At 40.6% G+C, this 16,959-nt stretch overlaps 1 protein-coding gene across 3 annotated transcripts in view; it reads left to right on the plus strand.

Moving 5' to 3' along the window:
* EPB41L3 (erythrocyte membrane protein band 4.1 like 3) overlaps window positions 1-16,959 on the plus strand; it is a 108,565-nt gene that overhangs the window by 25,757 nt on the left and 65,849 nt on the right. Inside the window, exons 2-3 of one of the 3 annotated variants that reach the window (XM_063130587.1) lie at window positions 7,529-7,752; window positions 12,447-12,644. In XM_063130587.1, the coding sequence (XP_062986657.1) occupies window positions 7,540-7,752; window positions 12,447-12,644 (411 nt within the window). In that variant the 5' untranslated portion in view covers window positions 7,529-7,539. Of the gene's footprint in view, window positions 1-7,528; window positions 7,753-12,446; window positions 12,645-16,959 lie in introns of those variants that run through there. The other 2 variants (XM_063130585.1, XM_063130586.1) reach the window with 2 other exon arrangements.

The raw sequence follows: 16,959 nt of genomic DNA on the forward strand, positions 1-16,959 counted from the left end.
GAAACTGCTGGGAGACATTGTCTGGAGTTTGGGGTTGCATTTGCATAGCTGAGGCTTGTGCACCAACTGCGTCTATTCCTAGAGATATCTGATGTGGCTACGATCACACATGCCTTAGTTACATCCTATTTGGACTACTGTAATGCTCTATTATACGTGGTGCTGCCTTCAAACACCATTCAGAAACTTCATCTGGTCCAGAATGCTGCAGAGATTTATGTGATCCCCTTATTACAATAGCAGCTTTGGGAGTGCTTCTTCATCCGTCGCTCCAAATGACAGCCCAGATATTTGCAACGGCAGGAGTGCCTACTATCAGCTTCAGTTGATACGCCAGCCACGTGCCGGTAACTTCAAGGCTCGACTTCTGTGATGCGCTGTACATAGGGCTACCTTTGTGCCTAGTTTGGAAACTTCAACTAGTTCCAAATATGGCAGCCAGGTTGGTCACCGGTACATCTAGGGGTGACCATATTACACCAACTGCACATTTGGTGGCAACGCAAAAGAGGTCCTTGCTGGCTTCTGGCTAGCTATGGAGCTCCCTGCTGGGTCTGCTGGGATGGAGGCTCTTTTTATTCTGTTACTGTTGTTTTTAATTGGGTTTTAATGTGTTTAATGTATTTGTTTCGTTAGTATTTTATCAAGTTTCATTAGTGATTGTAAGCTGCATTGAGAGCCATTTTTGATAGAATGGTGTGGTTCAAGTCAAATAACTAAAATCATGAACAAGAAAATTAACTTTATGGAATTATTACACTCTTGTAATAGATTTTTTTTTTTAAAAAAAAAACTGTTTGATTAAAATGCTGCATTCTGTTGCCTAAGGTCTATTGTGAAAAATGAAATCTTTACAGAATTGAGCTCAATGGCTGAGGTTCCACTGGTGTGAATGCTGTTAATATTAAATTTCATTTATTTTGCTTTTGAGTTATTTCTTCAATACATTTTAAAAACTGAACATCTGTATTAGTCCACAGCTTGGAGGTGTTGCTTCCCATTGCATTTACTGAGCCAAGTGGACCTATTCTGGGAATGTAGCTTGGTGCCATTACACAGTGACTAAATATGATCATGAATATTACTAATAGGGCTGGATCCAGACCTTCTGTTTTGCAATGGAAGGGTTCCTTCCATCCAGCAGAAGCTCTAGTTTCATGAATTGGGCACACCTATGGGTGGGAATGGAGGATGCAGTTTCTGGCAACCCCCCCCCCCCCAGTTCCCAGAGTCACTTCCCATTCTGTTCCACAGAGTTCCACAAGCCTCTGGAGAAGGGGGGGGGGAGATAAGGGACTGCAGGAGAAACTGCCAAAATTGCCTCTTCCTTTCCATCCAAAGGAGTACCCAGTTCATGGAGTTCTGCTCCATACAACTCTTCATCCAAAAGAATGTCTGTTCTTTCTGGCTTCTCGTTAACACTGCATGCACATGTGTGAGCGTGTGTTTTAAACACACCATATATATATCACTGAGTTAAACAGCTGGAAATTTTTAAAACCTGAATGGAAAACAATCTGTTTGAGACATGCTATCCTATTCTGAATGGTTTTATAGTACATTGATTTTCTAAATTATTTTTACTAGTATTATTTATTTATTGCATTTCTATACCGCCCAATAGCCAAAGCTCTCTGGGCAGTTCACAAAAATTTTCCAGTTTGATGTCCTGTAAATGGTAACCCAGGGGTCCCCAATCCCCGGGCCATGGTCCGGGACGGGTCCGTAGCCTGTTAGGAACCGGGCCGCGCAGGTGAGCTGCTTTCACCCACCCACACCCACCCCAGCGTACCTTGGTGTGGGTCGCCATCTTGCCTGCCCAGCCGAAGTGAAGCCAGGACGCTGGGGTGGGGTGGGGTGGCTTCGGAATGGCGCGCCCGGCTGAAAGCTGCTCTGGGAGAGCGACTTCCTGGCGCGCCGTTCCGAAGCCGCCCGCCCCAGCGTCCTGGCTTTGCTTTAGCTGGGTGCGAAGCCAGGACACTGGAGTGGGGAGGCGGGGGGCTTCCCAAAACCATCCCCTCAACCAACCAACCACCCCCGGTCCATGGAAAAATTGTCTTCCACAAAACCGGTCCCTGGTGCCAAAAAGGTTGGGGACCGCTGTGGTAACCTAGTTACAGTATAAGGAAGGGTGTATATATGAATTGCCCAATTCTGTCTGCTCAATTAATATGGTTCTAGTAATGCTTTGGGATTCAAATATAAAATATACAGTGGCCTGGAACTAATAACATATAGACAGTTGCCTGCTGAATGCAATCATTTCTAGCAGTTAAAACTTCAGTTATGAAAATTTATTTTATTTGGAGGAAATAGTAATAAGGGCTTAAATCCAATGCACAATTAGGGTGTTTAAATCCCATTGATGTGTGGGATTCAAGAATATTGTGCAGAATTTCAGCCAAAGGCTTTAAGAATCCCATGGCCCATTGTAGTGGAACTTCAAATTAAAAATGCTGTTTTATAAAACCATTTAAAAATATGATTTAAACGAAGGTGAGCTAATATGGTTATCAACAGGGTTAAGGTCTAATGAAGAAGTAAATAAAGTTATTATTATTTTTAGCACAATCTCAACATTTTGATATGATTTTGCTTCAGATAGCAAAGTAGGATGTTGAGGCATTCTGGAAATCTTGGCCAAGAGATTGCTTCAATGGCCTGCTGGAATTAAATATACAGGTAACTCATGGTAGTTCAGCAGGTGTGGAGATATGATTGCTCTTTATAAGTTTACAAAATATTGCAGCGCATCCTTACCCTCTCAGTAGAATTTCCTGATTTGGGTGCTAAGCCAATCATGTCCCCTTCCAGTGTAAGATGGAAAGGAAAGCAAGCAGACTAATTCACTTTCCCCCTCTCCTTTTCACTTGCAACTGTTTAGTCAACTTTAGAGGTTCCTTGAGCCCACTAAGAATGCTTAGTTCTCATTGAGGTGTCTTTTTTTGTGGTGGTGGTGGGTATTTCCTGAACTCTTATTTCTCAGTAGCCTTCTGTTAAGCCTTCACAGCAGTCAACTGTCAGCCTACTGCGTTCACTATTAGAGGGAACAATTGGGACTTGCAAAAACATCCAGTTTCTACTGAAGGTATATGGAGGGGATCCATAAAAGTAATTTTATGAATTTAATTAGCAGGACAGTGTTTAACGTTTAAAATGTGTGGTCGAGCCCAGAATAAAAAAGACAAATATGCATGCAGGGCCACCACTTACCCCTGATTTAAACCTTCCATGGTGGCTGTTAATGGCTGCCTCTAGTATCAGAGGTGGTACGCCTCTGGTTGGAAGGTGCTGTTGGAACTTGGTTGGAAGGTGCTGTTGCACTCGTGTCCTGCTTGTGGATTTCTGGTCGACAGCCATTTGGCCTCTATATGATCAGAATGCTGGACTAGATGGACCTTTGTTCTGATCCAGCATGGCTCTTCTTATGTTCTTATGAAAGTTGCCTACCCATGCTATAGATCTTGCATCTGAATTTCCCCTATCAAAAGGTATTGTCCATATCTCTCTGTTAAAGTGGGGTATGTTTACAATTAGATATATAAAATCCTCACCTGACATTGTTTTAATATCACAATTAAATATTCTGATCATAGTTGATAGCTTTCTTTATATAGGATGAAATTGAGGGTCCCTCGGAATCTCCCCTGGATGTGGTACTTGGTGTGTAATAGAAATAGGAAGTCTGCATGAAGTTCATTCAGAAAAAGATGCCAGTGCGCCAAAGATCTTCACTGAACCAGGGCAGCATGTAAACCCTTTTCAAACATTAGCGCATAAGGCAAAACCAATAGCTGAATGTGACACTGTATTAAGCTCTATTAAATATCAGAGAAGAGCATGCTTCTTCTTATGTTCAGGCTATTGTTTAGTATGGCAGGAAAATCACCCCAGATAGAGAAGGAATATATGAATGATTGCCAGGCTGCCTGACTTTCTTCCATCTTGAGAAAGTTCAAGAGCCAGATGTGAAGCTGAGAAACAGAAACCAATATTAAAAATTGTTGGCTGGAAGTGCTATTTCTTTAAGGGAGTGAGGAATTACAGCAAGGGTAGGCAACATGCTGCATGTATCCCCTGCCTTTGTTGAGGTCTCTACTTGCCCCTGCCACCAAAATTCAGCAGTGTAGCAGCAGTGAAACAATCAGCGTTTTTTTACTGAATTTCAGGAGCACAACCCTATGGCGGCTGAAAATGACCCACTTTAGCTTTTAAAGCAAGATAATAGCAGCGCTTTTCAGCCACTGTTGTATCCCCGAAATTCAGCATCAAAGCGCCACCAAATTTTAGTGGCGCAGCATCTGGGGTGCACTTTCCTGGGCAGGCCCCAGGGATGGAAATTGGCCCTCAGACACCCAAAGCTCCCTCCCCACCCTTTGATTTAAAGAAATGTTAGTGATTGCTAATTAACAGCCAAGTACACAGCTCACGGTCAGGTAATATTTCGTTCAGGGGCTGATTCTTGACCATTCACTAACACGATTGGCACACCTACCATTTTGGCAAAAAACTGAGAGCTATTTTGTGCATACCTTGGATAAATTAAAATAAAAGTTGATAAATTGCTGTCTGAACCGCATTTAGTTTTCTAAGGCATTAAATCAAGCATGTAAATGGTGAATGATGGGTGTGCATATGCACCCTTTGTAAGCAAGACACTTTATAGGCACTGTTGACACAGTGGATTGGTATTAATGAGGTTTCTGTAAACAAGAAAGTGATGAGGGCTATCCCAGTAAAGCCTTTACAGAAAATGTATTGTAGACATCATCAATCACAACGATGGAACATAAGCTGAGCACAGCAATGAAGTCAGCAGAGGAAGAAAACCCCTGGATTTATAGTAGCTGAAAGAAGTCGAAAACGAAGGAAATTAGACTTGAATGATAAAAAAAAGCAAGTCTACAGAGAGTTGTAGAGATTCATTTTAGTGAACCTTTCTTCTCTTCTTAATTGCTTGATGAACTATTTATTATTTACATGTATTCAGTTTCCAGACCTATCTGGAAATGCCTTTCACAAACACTCTTTGTTTTCACGATGGAGTGAATTAAGACAACAATGAAGTTACAGTTTATGAAGATTATTCCCCTCTACCAGAAATCTATTGATAATAAACCATGTGGGAAATAATAATAATAATAATAATAATAATAATAATAATAATAATAATAATAATAATATAATTATTTCTTACCCGCCTCTACCTTTGGATCGAGTATATGTAGCCTGTATTTCTGGTTCCTTTCCTCCCTACTCTTCTCAAAGCATCTCTCTCAGCCAATCTCCATGTTACTTTAAACTTTATTTTTTGCTGTAAAGTAAACGGAGGGATACTTACCTGGATTGGGAACCTAGTGTGGGGAGTGGGGTGGTGGTGGTGGTTAACCCTTTACTCCCCACTGTGGTTTTGATTGAAATCAAACCCATTGACCTGTAATTTTCATTGACAAAAAGGGATCCAGAGTGGGACCAGAGTGGAGGGCAAAGGGTTAACGTTCCTCCTCAAGCTAGGGTCCTGATCCAGATTGGGGCCCTGCTCTTACTTTAGTGGAAGGAAGGAAGGAAAAAGATGTAGCTGCTAGATTATCTTCAGAGTAATGTGTTGTTTAGGTCTCTGTTTACCTTCTGTATTATTTATTTGATGAAGATAACATTCAGACTGTTAATCCATATAACAGCAAGCATATTTTTGTGAATGTTTCTTTGTATGTTTTGCATGTAACTCTGGTCTAGACCTTTTCTTATGTTGGCTTATATGAAGTTATAGTCTTTCTTAAATTACAACAAGATTGCATGAATGGATTTTGATGTTTTCATGGTGGTTCTGCAGCTAGATTATTTAGACTTTCATACAGAAAGTCTAAATAATCTAGCAGCAGAACCATACAGAAAGAGTAATGTATTCACTTTATATGGAGGGTTTTGAATTGTATTCTTCACATAAAATGGATACAGACAGACTCTTTCATAATATTTTATGGAGGTGGGGTTTTCTTGTTCCCTTTTATACTTTTGGTTGTGTGTGTTAGTACAGATGATATTATAATTACATGTGAAATTATCACAATTGTTAGTTGTGCACTAACTATTTGGTGGAGAAGTTAAAAAGTAGATCATAAGTTGTGCGAGGAAAGGGAGTTGTGGCATTGTGAGACTGCCCCCTGCCTTTCCCCTCCCTACTCATGCAATTATGCATCTTCTCCACCAGTGCCACTAAACATAAGTTATTTTGTTAGGGGCTGGATAAGCAATTAAAAAACATCACGTTGTACATTTGTTACACTTTTGCCCCAGCCTTTGCCCAAAGACAAAGAAACACAACACCCCTATGACAGAGGTTTAGCTGAAGGAGAGGGATTGTCAAAGTACCCGAGTGACAATTTAGAATTACTATCAGAAAGTAGCTTGCCTAGTAAACAATGAATATGCGAACTTGGGAGTAGATAGTGGACAGTTCCATAACAGTAACAAGTTTGATGTTCTAGAGGTGGAGGTTGTAATTACATATTTATTCAGTCAAACAAATTACGATGGTTATTCAGTTAAACAAATTACCTCTTAATGGGGAAAAATGTTACTGTCAAACCTTTTATTTTGAACTGGCATAGATCTATGTAGGAAAGAGTCATAACAAGTGCAATTCAAACTGTGACTATGTTGTATTTATTTAATTTGAAAACTTATTTTTAAGGTTGCATGAATTCTACACTTAAGATGTTTGTCATAGCCTACAACTGGGCCACTGTGGAACCCTAATTTCAGAGGGATTCCTGAGTAGTGCAAAGATTTAGGAGTAACCAGCCAGGGATAGGGCATTTTCTGCAGAGGCCACCAGTGAGGGAGGAAGCAGCAGCCAGGCACCTCTCCACCGTGCCTGGGTCCAGCTCCAGCTGAGAGCCCCCTCCCTCCTGCTGTCAACTGTAACTGCTGAACTTTCCAACTAAGATTGTAGTGCCTGAATTTGCTTTCCTTTTCCCCCTCCTCCTCCTCCTCCTCCTCCTCCCTCCCAATCCCCTTTCCTTTTGTGTCATGTCTTTTAGATTGTAAGCCTGTGGGCAGGGACTATCAAGAAATATTGTAAGCTGCCGTGAGAGCCTTTTTTGGCTGAATGGCAGCATAAAAATCCTTAAATAAATAAATAAATTTTCAATCTAATATCCTTGAGAGTCTAGTGGCAGAGTTGAGCATGAAGAGTGATAGATCATCTGACTGACATTTAAGAGTCCTCCTAATCAAGCTCTGAGCCCCTAAGTAGGACTTGTTTCTGGTTGGTGGGCTCAGTGACTAGATTTAGGAAGATGCTGGATTCCAATAAATTAGATGCTCCCTGTTCCCTGTTCAGACCTTCTACATATGATGAGGGAGCAGGGAAGTATATGTGATTACTGCTCCCACTTCCTATCATGTGCAGAGGTGGGTGGACATGACTTTCTACTTCCCTCCAACTAGTCTTAAATTTTGCCAGCTGAACTTACTTGTTTCCTTTTGAGTTTTTATGACTGAATAGCTCTGGTTTCTTTTGCAGAATAATCAACCATGACTACAGAATCTGGGTCAGACTCTGAATCGAAGGATCAGGACCAAGATCAGAAAGAAACTTCTGGAAAGCAAGGAACAAGTGGAACAGGGCCCCAAGAACAGCAGCAGCAACAACAACAGCAGCAGCAGCAGCTAAGTGAAGAACACCAGAATGCATTAGAACAATTTTCTGCTGTTGCAGCTCACAGCACTCCTGTGAAAAAGGAACAGGCAAGTTATGCATTAGAACAGGAGTGAGCAATTTGTGGTCTCACCAGCTTCCATCAGCTCTAGACAGCATAGCCAATGGTGAATGATGAAAGTGAAAACAGCTGGAGGGCCACGTTGTCCACCCCTACATTACAACATGACCTGTTATACAGATCTTAATGGACACTAGAAAGCCAAAACATGGTTTTAGTCAGACACACATATCTTTCTAATTATTATTTTTTCCTGTATTTTAATGCTACTTCCTTATTAAAACTCTGCATAACAAAGAAGTACCAATCTACAGGGGGTGGGGTGGAGAATAGAAACTATTTTTTCACTTCAGTCATGTAATTTTTTTGTAATTTGTGTCAGGTTGTCCTCCCTGCTGAGCTTAATTTTAAAGTCCACTGCTGTTGTTAAAAGAAGGGGGGAAACCTATCACTATTTCATCACTCTGTTAGATTGCTCTATGTTTTGGAGGTGCTAGAAACGTGGGAGGCACATTTAAGCTTTGACATCTGCTGAAATCTAATTTCATTCAGGGTTGGGTGATGTTTGAAACTAACAAAATCTCAGGTTTATTAAGCTCTGACAGTTATGAAAAGGTTGCATTTTAACTACTTTCTATCATTTTGAAATAATTATTCAGCATTGCGTTTTTCCATTTTGTAAAGCATTGATTTTTGGATATGATAAAGATGCCACATGTTAAAGTATTATGGGGGTGGAAGGAAAGGAAAAAAGGGACACCAGTGATTGAGATTAAACAGGCCACAGGTTTATTAAAGGATCATGAGAGGTATATAAACACCAACCTGTAGATCCAAGAACTCTCCTAAAGCTGCATAGGGAGAATAGATATGGATAGCCAGCCCTGCTCAAGCTTGAACAACACCTACCAAGCAGCAAGCCATTCCCCTTACAGGAAGAGGAAGATGTGAAGCAGCTGAGTCTTACTGTACTCCTGTGAGTTGACCCATGCCTGTTTCTTGCTTGTAAGCGAGCACAGGAACAATGGAATTCAGTACACTGGAGTGTACTGGCAGCATTCTAGCTGCAGAGCGACACCCAACTTAACTGACTAGCAGTTGCTGCCATAGGCTTTCGTGGGGCAGAAAAACCTTGATGTTTTTAAACTATTCTTAGAATTTTACCAAATCAATGAAAGACACAACTCTTCAACAAGTCTGAATATCAGTAGTTTGAAATTTGAAAGGGAGAGAGTTTGAGTAAAAAGTACAAATGTGTCAATTTTCAGCACTTACTAACTTGCTGTATCTGTGGCTGTTAGTATTGGGTTGTTTGAAATTTTGCAGGATTGTAGACCTTATCAGGTAGATTATGGATGCCAGTTCTTCTTCCTGGGCTCTGTGCATCACACATATGGGCTCTGTGCTTGTGTGGAGCTCATTTTGGAAACTTCTATATCTGAGGCAAACGTTTTTGGTGGGAACCCGGGTTTCCACACAAGGCTAGAACGGACAAATTTCGTAAGACTCAAAGGTTGCAAAAACTCACAGTGTGGATTGTAAATGCCATTAAACTGGCCCTCAAGTTGAAGGGCTTGCAACTCATTGGCCCAGTTTCATCCCATTCGACGCCTAGTGTCTCGACGTCACTAGCTTTAGGCAGGGGACTGTTTATCCCGGACTTCTGCAGAGTGGCTACTTGGTATAAGCCCTCTACTTTGATTACACCCTACTGTTTGGATGTTTTTACCAGGACAAACCGCAATTTCGGGCAAGCAATTTTCTCATCCATCTTGTGATGGGACACTGATCTACACCTACCCTCCACCAGGAAGTAAGCTTGTTAATCACCTATATGTGTGATGCCCAGAGACCATGAAGAAGAAATGCAGGTTACTTACCTGTAACCATAGTTCTTTGAGTGGTCATCTGTGCATTCACACAACCCACCCACCGTCCCCACTTTGGTGTTGATGTCAATGTGCTCTCAATACCAAGTGGTTTATCTCCTGGTTAGGAGTTCAGCAATTCGGTTTCAAGTTGCTGAGGAGAAGGGCGGGAACCCAAAAGTTTCCAAAATGAGCTCCGCACAGGTAAATTAGAATGTAAGCCTGAGGGTAGGGAATGTCTTCTTTAATGATAAATTGTAAGCCACTCCGAGAGCCTTTTGGCTGAGGTGCGGGATAAAAATACTCTAAATAAATAAATAAATAATATGTGTGAATTCACAGATGACCACTTGAAGAACTATGGTTACAGATAAACAACCTGCATTTTCAGGTTATTAGCTTTACATGTGACATTTTTATAAGCAGTAGAATTTTGAGGCTTAAAATGGAAGAACTTTTTTTTTGTGTGTGTGTATATATAATATATATATATATATATATATATATATATAGCAACACACCTTAACTAAAGGAGCACTCACAGGATATGATATCTCAGGAATTCCAAGCAATTTACATAAAACACATACAATATAAAAAGTATAAAACCATAAATACCTTAAAACATTATAACAAAAGTAAAAAAAACACAGTAGTGTCATGATTGAAGGAGGCATGAAGGACAAGGGTTGAGAGAGCATGTGGTGGATCATACAGATGCAAGCATCTTGTCCACATCCTCAAGTTCCAAAAATGGAAACTGATCTCACAGAACAGGACAAGGCAGTGCAGTGGACACCTCAATACACACTGTATCAGTAGTGGCATTCAAGTCACCATGAAGGTGAGCAATTTTACCCACAAAGTGTTTGGCAAATTCATTGCAGTGAGCCTCTGAGGGTTCCAATGCTTGATTCAAAGGAGTAGATGGCACTTTCACTGCCACAAAGTAGGCACAATTATATGTTCTCATGCATGCTCAGTCACCTTCATTATGAGTCTTACACCAATTGTGTTCTAGCCATCATCTAGTCTTTTTCATCATTTGAAGTTCCAGTGGGACCATCTGAAGTCCCGAGTGCCAAAGAGGGCACTCAGGAGCCATCATTTCAATGGCCGTTCATGCCTCACCGTTCATGCCGTTCAGCATGAAAAGGGCTTCCACAGAATTGCCGGCTCTGGCTGAAAAATTCCTCAGAGCATTCAGGAATCCATCAGATTCTGTAAGTCTCTAAGGGTGGTCCATCTTAACGGATCCCTCACCTCTGCAGGGAAGGACTGGCACCGGGCTTATAAAACCACATGGTTGTTGGTTTCCATCCTGACAATATCCAGACCGCTTTCACACCTTGAGGCAAAGACTTCTTTCAAATTGCTTAATCAAAATGTATAAATTTAGTCTGCTATAAAAACACATTCACTGTCCAGACTGTATGGCAGGAAGAGATAGGAAGACTTCTCTGGTCAAGATTTGAGCAGTTTCAGTGCTGCTTCAGCTGGAATTACCTTGATCCAAAAAGAGTTTCACACATTTTTTTCTTCCTTAGAAGTTAATTTCTAGTGCCATTGGCCAGATCATCAAATTGCTTGTGGCAATAAATGACAAATATTCTCTGACGAAGTGTTCATCACACATGAAAGAGTGAATTTATGCATGAAAAATACAAAACTAAAAGCTGAATGCAAGTTGTGTCTCAGTGGTCATTTTGCCCTAGATAACTGCATGAACAGAATGTCAGGCTTCTTTAGGAAGATGAGGCTTAATTCTCTGTGAAACCATTTTCCTGCATGAACACATCTTGACAGTTTTGGGTCCTGCTCTAATAGTTCTTGGCATGTTTTTTTGTGCACAGCACAAATTAATATAAGGTACTCCTGTGACAGTCTAACCTAGAGAAATTCTCCCCAGCTTAGTTTTGTCCTGCTTAGCTACTCCTAGAAATTAGTACCCATTAACTGCCTTTTTTATGTATAAAGCTCCAGTTCACAACTCAAACTAGAAGGTTCCCAGCAGATAAGTGTTCTTTGATTTTCTTTGCATCTTCCGCTAGTTGTAACAGACAAATATAATTTCTCTCCCCATGTGCTGTAGTATATAGGGAGTGGAGCCCTGCACTTTGCTACATATTGTGCGACACATGACTCTTTAGGTCTGAAAGCAGATTAAAGCTTTTGGCCAGATTTGATTCATTCTCATGGAGACATGTTACAATGAAGGAAACAGACTTGGAGGATTAATTTGTGATGAATGTCAGGGCTGCAGGCTGCTGACTGACTCTGAAGTCATTTGGAGCCAAATCAGATACGTTTTTATGATGGTCAGATGAAAATAGGATTAACTTTCTAAGCTTTAGCCAAGGTATTACTATGTTTCTGTTGCTGTTGAAATCCTGCTTGTAGACTAGTTGTGGAAGAGCTGTGTGCAGCGGCAGCCATTACTAAAGCCCTGCTACCATTGGAATGCAACTGCCCGGTGGGGAAAGCACTGTTGGTTGGACTGATCTAGGTGTCCCCTGGTCTCTTGAAAAGAGGTATGATTATTTTCAGTGTCATGTAACATGTTGGACTCCCCCCAAAAGTAAAAATGACTCACTGCCGTGATTCTTCTTAGCACCTTGCTCCGAATTAGCAGTTGACAGAGCAGCAGTTCCATTGACTTGAAAGGCTTTTCAAAACATGGAATGATGGTTAGTTCTGTTGTGCTGCTGTTACGTCGCTATTTAAAAATGTGATTCTAAATAGTCCTCTGTAAAGGGATAGCTGATTGTGTTTTGTGATGCTGAACGCTTGCTGCGATCAGCCACATTTTTTTAATCTGAAATTGGAACTTAATCTCCCTATTTTCCCTTTGTAGGCCACTGACAAAGAACGCGAATTTGCTGCTGCAGCAGCAAGACAACTGGAATATCAGCAGTTTGAAGACGACAAGCTCTCTCAGAAATCAAATTCAAGCAAACTCTCCAGATCTCCTCTGAAGATTGTCAAAAAACCGAAAAGTATGCAGTGCAAAGTAATTCTTCTGGATGGCTCAGAATATGGCTGTGAAGTGGAGGTAAAGACTGGAAAGAGAGGGATGGCAGGGGGATTTGCTCTGCGTATCATATTGGGTGTTTGGTCAGGTAATCATTTTTGGTTCAAGGGTGGTTCAGTGGAACTTGTTCTTCCCTTTTGTATTAAAAGGAGAAAGTTTCTCTAAGAAAGGAAATATAATGCTTATAAAAGCACATGGTTGTTCATGCCTATTCAGTCTGGAATACATGCAGCAGTAAACAAAAGAGAGATGGACTATTTCTGTTCTAAGGGCTCTGTGTGATGACTCCCATAGCAAATCAGCCTTTCCCGCAAAATAGAATATTGGCTCCTGTAATATTGGCAACCGGTGAGTGGAGAGCAGCAGACGCACCAGCAAGAAAAAGCAAAAATAATAGAGATAGGAATTTCACACTGTAGTTGGGTTCTCTAGCTGTCTTTGAGTCTTTTTGAAGAGAGCAATATTAGGGCTACTATTTTTCTTTTCTTTTTTAAGTCAAAGGATTTTTGTTTCATATACTCTTCAGAAGAGAGCCTGCCTGGAATGTCACATGTTTACTCTCAGGGTATGGATCTTGTTGGTAACTGTTGAGAAAAAGAGAAAGCAATTTATGTAACATCAAGGACAACACTGTATTGCAATGGTGAAAAAGCCAATTCCATGCTAGGGATTATTAGGAAATAGGTTGAAAATAAAACTTCCAGGATTGTAATGTCGGTATATAAACCTTATGATATGGCTGAGTATGTAATACTGTTTATAGTTCTGGTCTCTCCATTTAAAAGTAGTATTGGAACTGGAAAATGTGTAGAAAAGGGGAACCAAGATCCCAAAAGGCTTGGTGCACCTTCCTTATGAGAAAAGACACTGTTTGGGGGTTTTTAGTTTCCGGGGGGGGGGGGCGGGGATGAAGGACGTCTGTGGATGAGGGATATGATCAACAATTATAAAATTATACATTCTGTAGAGAAAATGGATGGATAAGTTTTTCTTTCCCTCTTTATAACAATAGTATTGCTCAGGGTCACCAAATGAAACTGATTGGAAGTTGATCCAGAATAGACACAAGAAAATACTGCTTTGTAATACATTGGTAATTTATGGGATTTTTGTTGTTGTGATGATGACTAATTACTTGGAAACGGAAGTTTGGGGGGGAAATCATGGCTGTTAGCCATGATAACTATAGTAAATAAAGCTTCCAGGTTGGAGGCAGTGTGTCACTGAAAACCAGTTGTTATGTCCTATTCCTATCACCCCTGGCTCAATATTGTGTCTTATCAGAGAGGCCAAGGAGCTACCCAGTGGATCAGGGAACAAGATGTTTAAGATAGCAGGAGAACTGTCAAGAAAGTTCTGGCTAAAACCTTACTGAGCAACTGTATAGTTGCCTCTGATTCCTCTATTCCTGGCCTATCATCGGGGCCCTGATCCAGAGCACTGAACAGTCTACCTGCCTTCTTAGGACGTTTCTACACCTGCCTTTTCCCCCGGGATCATCCCTGTGCATCCAAATGACACACAGGGGATCCCGGGAGCAGGCAGGGATGATCCCTCCATTTTCCTGGGATAATCCCTAGGTGTAGAAAGGGCCTTACAAATAGGACTAAAAGAAGGTCAACCTGATGCTGCCAGATTGGCACTGTACTTCTGGTTCTGGGCTTCCACTCCGTCATGCTGCTGCGTTATTGGTATCCTCTGACTCACCTTGAACACCACAAGTAGAAGGGACACTATAGTGTTCTCTTCAGAGGTCGTGTCCAGTGTTGTGATGATCCTGCCAGACATGATCTGCTAGAGGGAACATGGTAAGAGGGCTGTTGCCTCTATGGCCTACTTGTGGAATTATTTGGCTGGCCACAATTGGAAAGGACAAATCAATTTACTGATACTTGATTTTTCTCACTCAAATAAGAAAAAGATTATTTAAAAAAACTGTACATGAATGTACATTGATCGTGAGGGACAATATTTGAAATGTTGGTTGAAACGGTTGTCTGCAACATTTTGCTGTGTCTCAAGATCAGTAGATTCTCAGCAAAATATACTCTTTGTAGGGCTGTCAACACTGTTCGCAAGGCCTCACCAATGTAAAACAGTTCTTCTATTGTTCCCTTGAGGAGGTTGGGGATGGCCTTCACCTCTGCCTCCAGGGAGGAGAAACAAAGGAGAGCAAGTGGAATTGCCCAATGCAAGGACTTCAATTAGGGATAATAGAGTAAAGGGCTTTAAAAGCCTGTGGTTCGCTTCCCTCACCTTCCTTACTGTATAGCTGCATTGTATAGATGTGTTGCAATGGCAGCCTACCAACCCCTCATTGCAACACATCTTGGATTATCTAGCTGTTGCATGGTGCCAAGTCAGAATTATTTTCTAATGAATTGGCAGGAGAACCTGATTTTGTCTCACTCCACACTGTGGCTAAAATAGCTAGTGCAGCTAGCACCACTGATAGAAAAGAAAATAAATTTACCCAAGTCATGGTGTATATAGGTGCCACACAACTAGACAATCCAGCGCAGGAAGAAGGGGAAATGTCTCAGGAGCAATGACAGAGAGGGAGAAAACTCCAAAGTCCACTGTTGGGCAATAACTTCGTTTACCACCAAAGAGTGTGCAAGCTTTTGAGCACTCCAGAATTCTTCATCAGGCTAGATGGTACCCAAAAATGGGAGAAGAAACAGGAAAAGTCCCCAAATCAAGTGAGATTTTGTTTACTTAGTCCAGTTCTTTCTTATGAGCCTACGTAATAGTTCGGAAGGAAGGGATATCAAACACGCCCTTTGTGTTAGACAGGAGAAAGTGCCATGGTAGCATTTGGACTATCAAAGGAGTCAAATGTTGTAAACCGCCCAGAGAGCTTCGGCTGTGGGGCGGTATATAAATGTAATTAAATAAATAAATAAAATAAAATAGAACATAAATAGGTTTCCTAGCAGCGTGCCCAAACAGCTAATAAGTATTTCAGGTATTTGTATTCAAATAGCCTTGATCACATCTGGCTTAGTTTCACATGGATAGCATTTCTTGAGGATTTCGCACTATGCAATGTTGGACTACTCGGTAGTGCTTGTTGTATGTAATTTATTGGGCTCTGCAGCAGAGTAACTATCCCCCCCCCCCCCCCCGGAGTTACATTGTAAAAAGGGGAAGATCACTATGAAGTATCAGAACAGTCTTTAGTTGTCAGGTTGGGGCTGTTGTGGGATTTCAGTGATTGTGTTGTTAATGCCATATCTTCCCTGGTTGAATTGTCAAACCATAAAATGAATCTTAATCAATTCTGTTGTTGAAAGAAATTCAATTTTTTAACATATATTTAGCTTCTGGGACAACTATAGTACATTTGAATGAAATAGATGTTGCTATTTAAGCTATAGAGGATGATAAAAATGAATGCAAGGTAATTGACAAGGCATAGTATGACTCACATATTCATAAGAGTCCATGGGTAGTGCTGTGGAAGATTCTGTTTTGCATGAATTAAAAAAAATTAACAGAAAGGATTTTGTTGTGTTATATGTGTTCAGCTAACTGGAGTGCAACTAGGAAATGGGTACATAAGTTATAGTATCAGAGGATTCTCTATGTTATTTATTTAGACAAGATTCTCAACTTCACATTTATATATGATCATGCAATGTAAACAAAATGAAGGTTTCTGTTGTATCTCTCCATAATGGAATCATTTTGGCCAGAATTATCATCATCACCATCATCATATAATTTATTTTTATTTTATTTTTATTTATTTATTCGTTTATTTATTGCATTTATATACCGCCCCATAGCCGAAGCTCTCTGGGCGGTTTACAAAAGTTAAAAACAATGAACATTAAAAACAGATATACAAAATTTAAAACCACCAAAAGTATATCCTTCTCTTTACCTCAAAGTACCCACAGAAGCATAACCCTTCATAAAGTACAAATGCATCTAACAACCAATATCTCAAAGCAATAACATATAATATAAAACAAAAACAGCAAAACAAGACAAAACAAAAATAGTAGCAAGCCCACTAAATCCAGATATTACACATTAAAAGTCTGTCAAAATAAAAGTGTCTTCACAATTTTTTCTAACCACTTAGCTCTGGCTGGTACCCAAAGTGCTACTTAAAACACACCAAGGGAGCTGGTTCCAGTGAGAGATTTTTTTGCTGTAGAACAACTGATTTTGAACCTCTCTTCAGTTTTTCAAAACTAGTTTGCCATGTGCAGTCCTGTTTCGAGGCTGAAGGATGAGCTCACCCTTTTAGTTGTGTGCTTCTTTGGATCTTAGTCACTAGGCATTCCAGTTGTTAACAAAACGTTAATTAAACTACGTATGAATG

Source organism: Elgaria multicarinata, chromosome 7, assembly GCF_023053635.1.
Source record: "Elgaria multicarinata webbii isolate HBS135686 ecotype San Diego chromosome 7, rElgMul1.1.pri, whole genome shotgun sequence".
In the NCBI taxonomy this organism is placed as follows: Eukaryota; Metazoa; Chordata; class Lepidosauria; order Squamata; family Anguidae; genus Elgaria; species Elgaria multicarinata.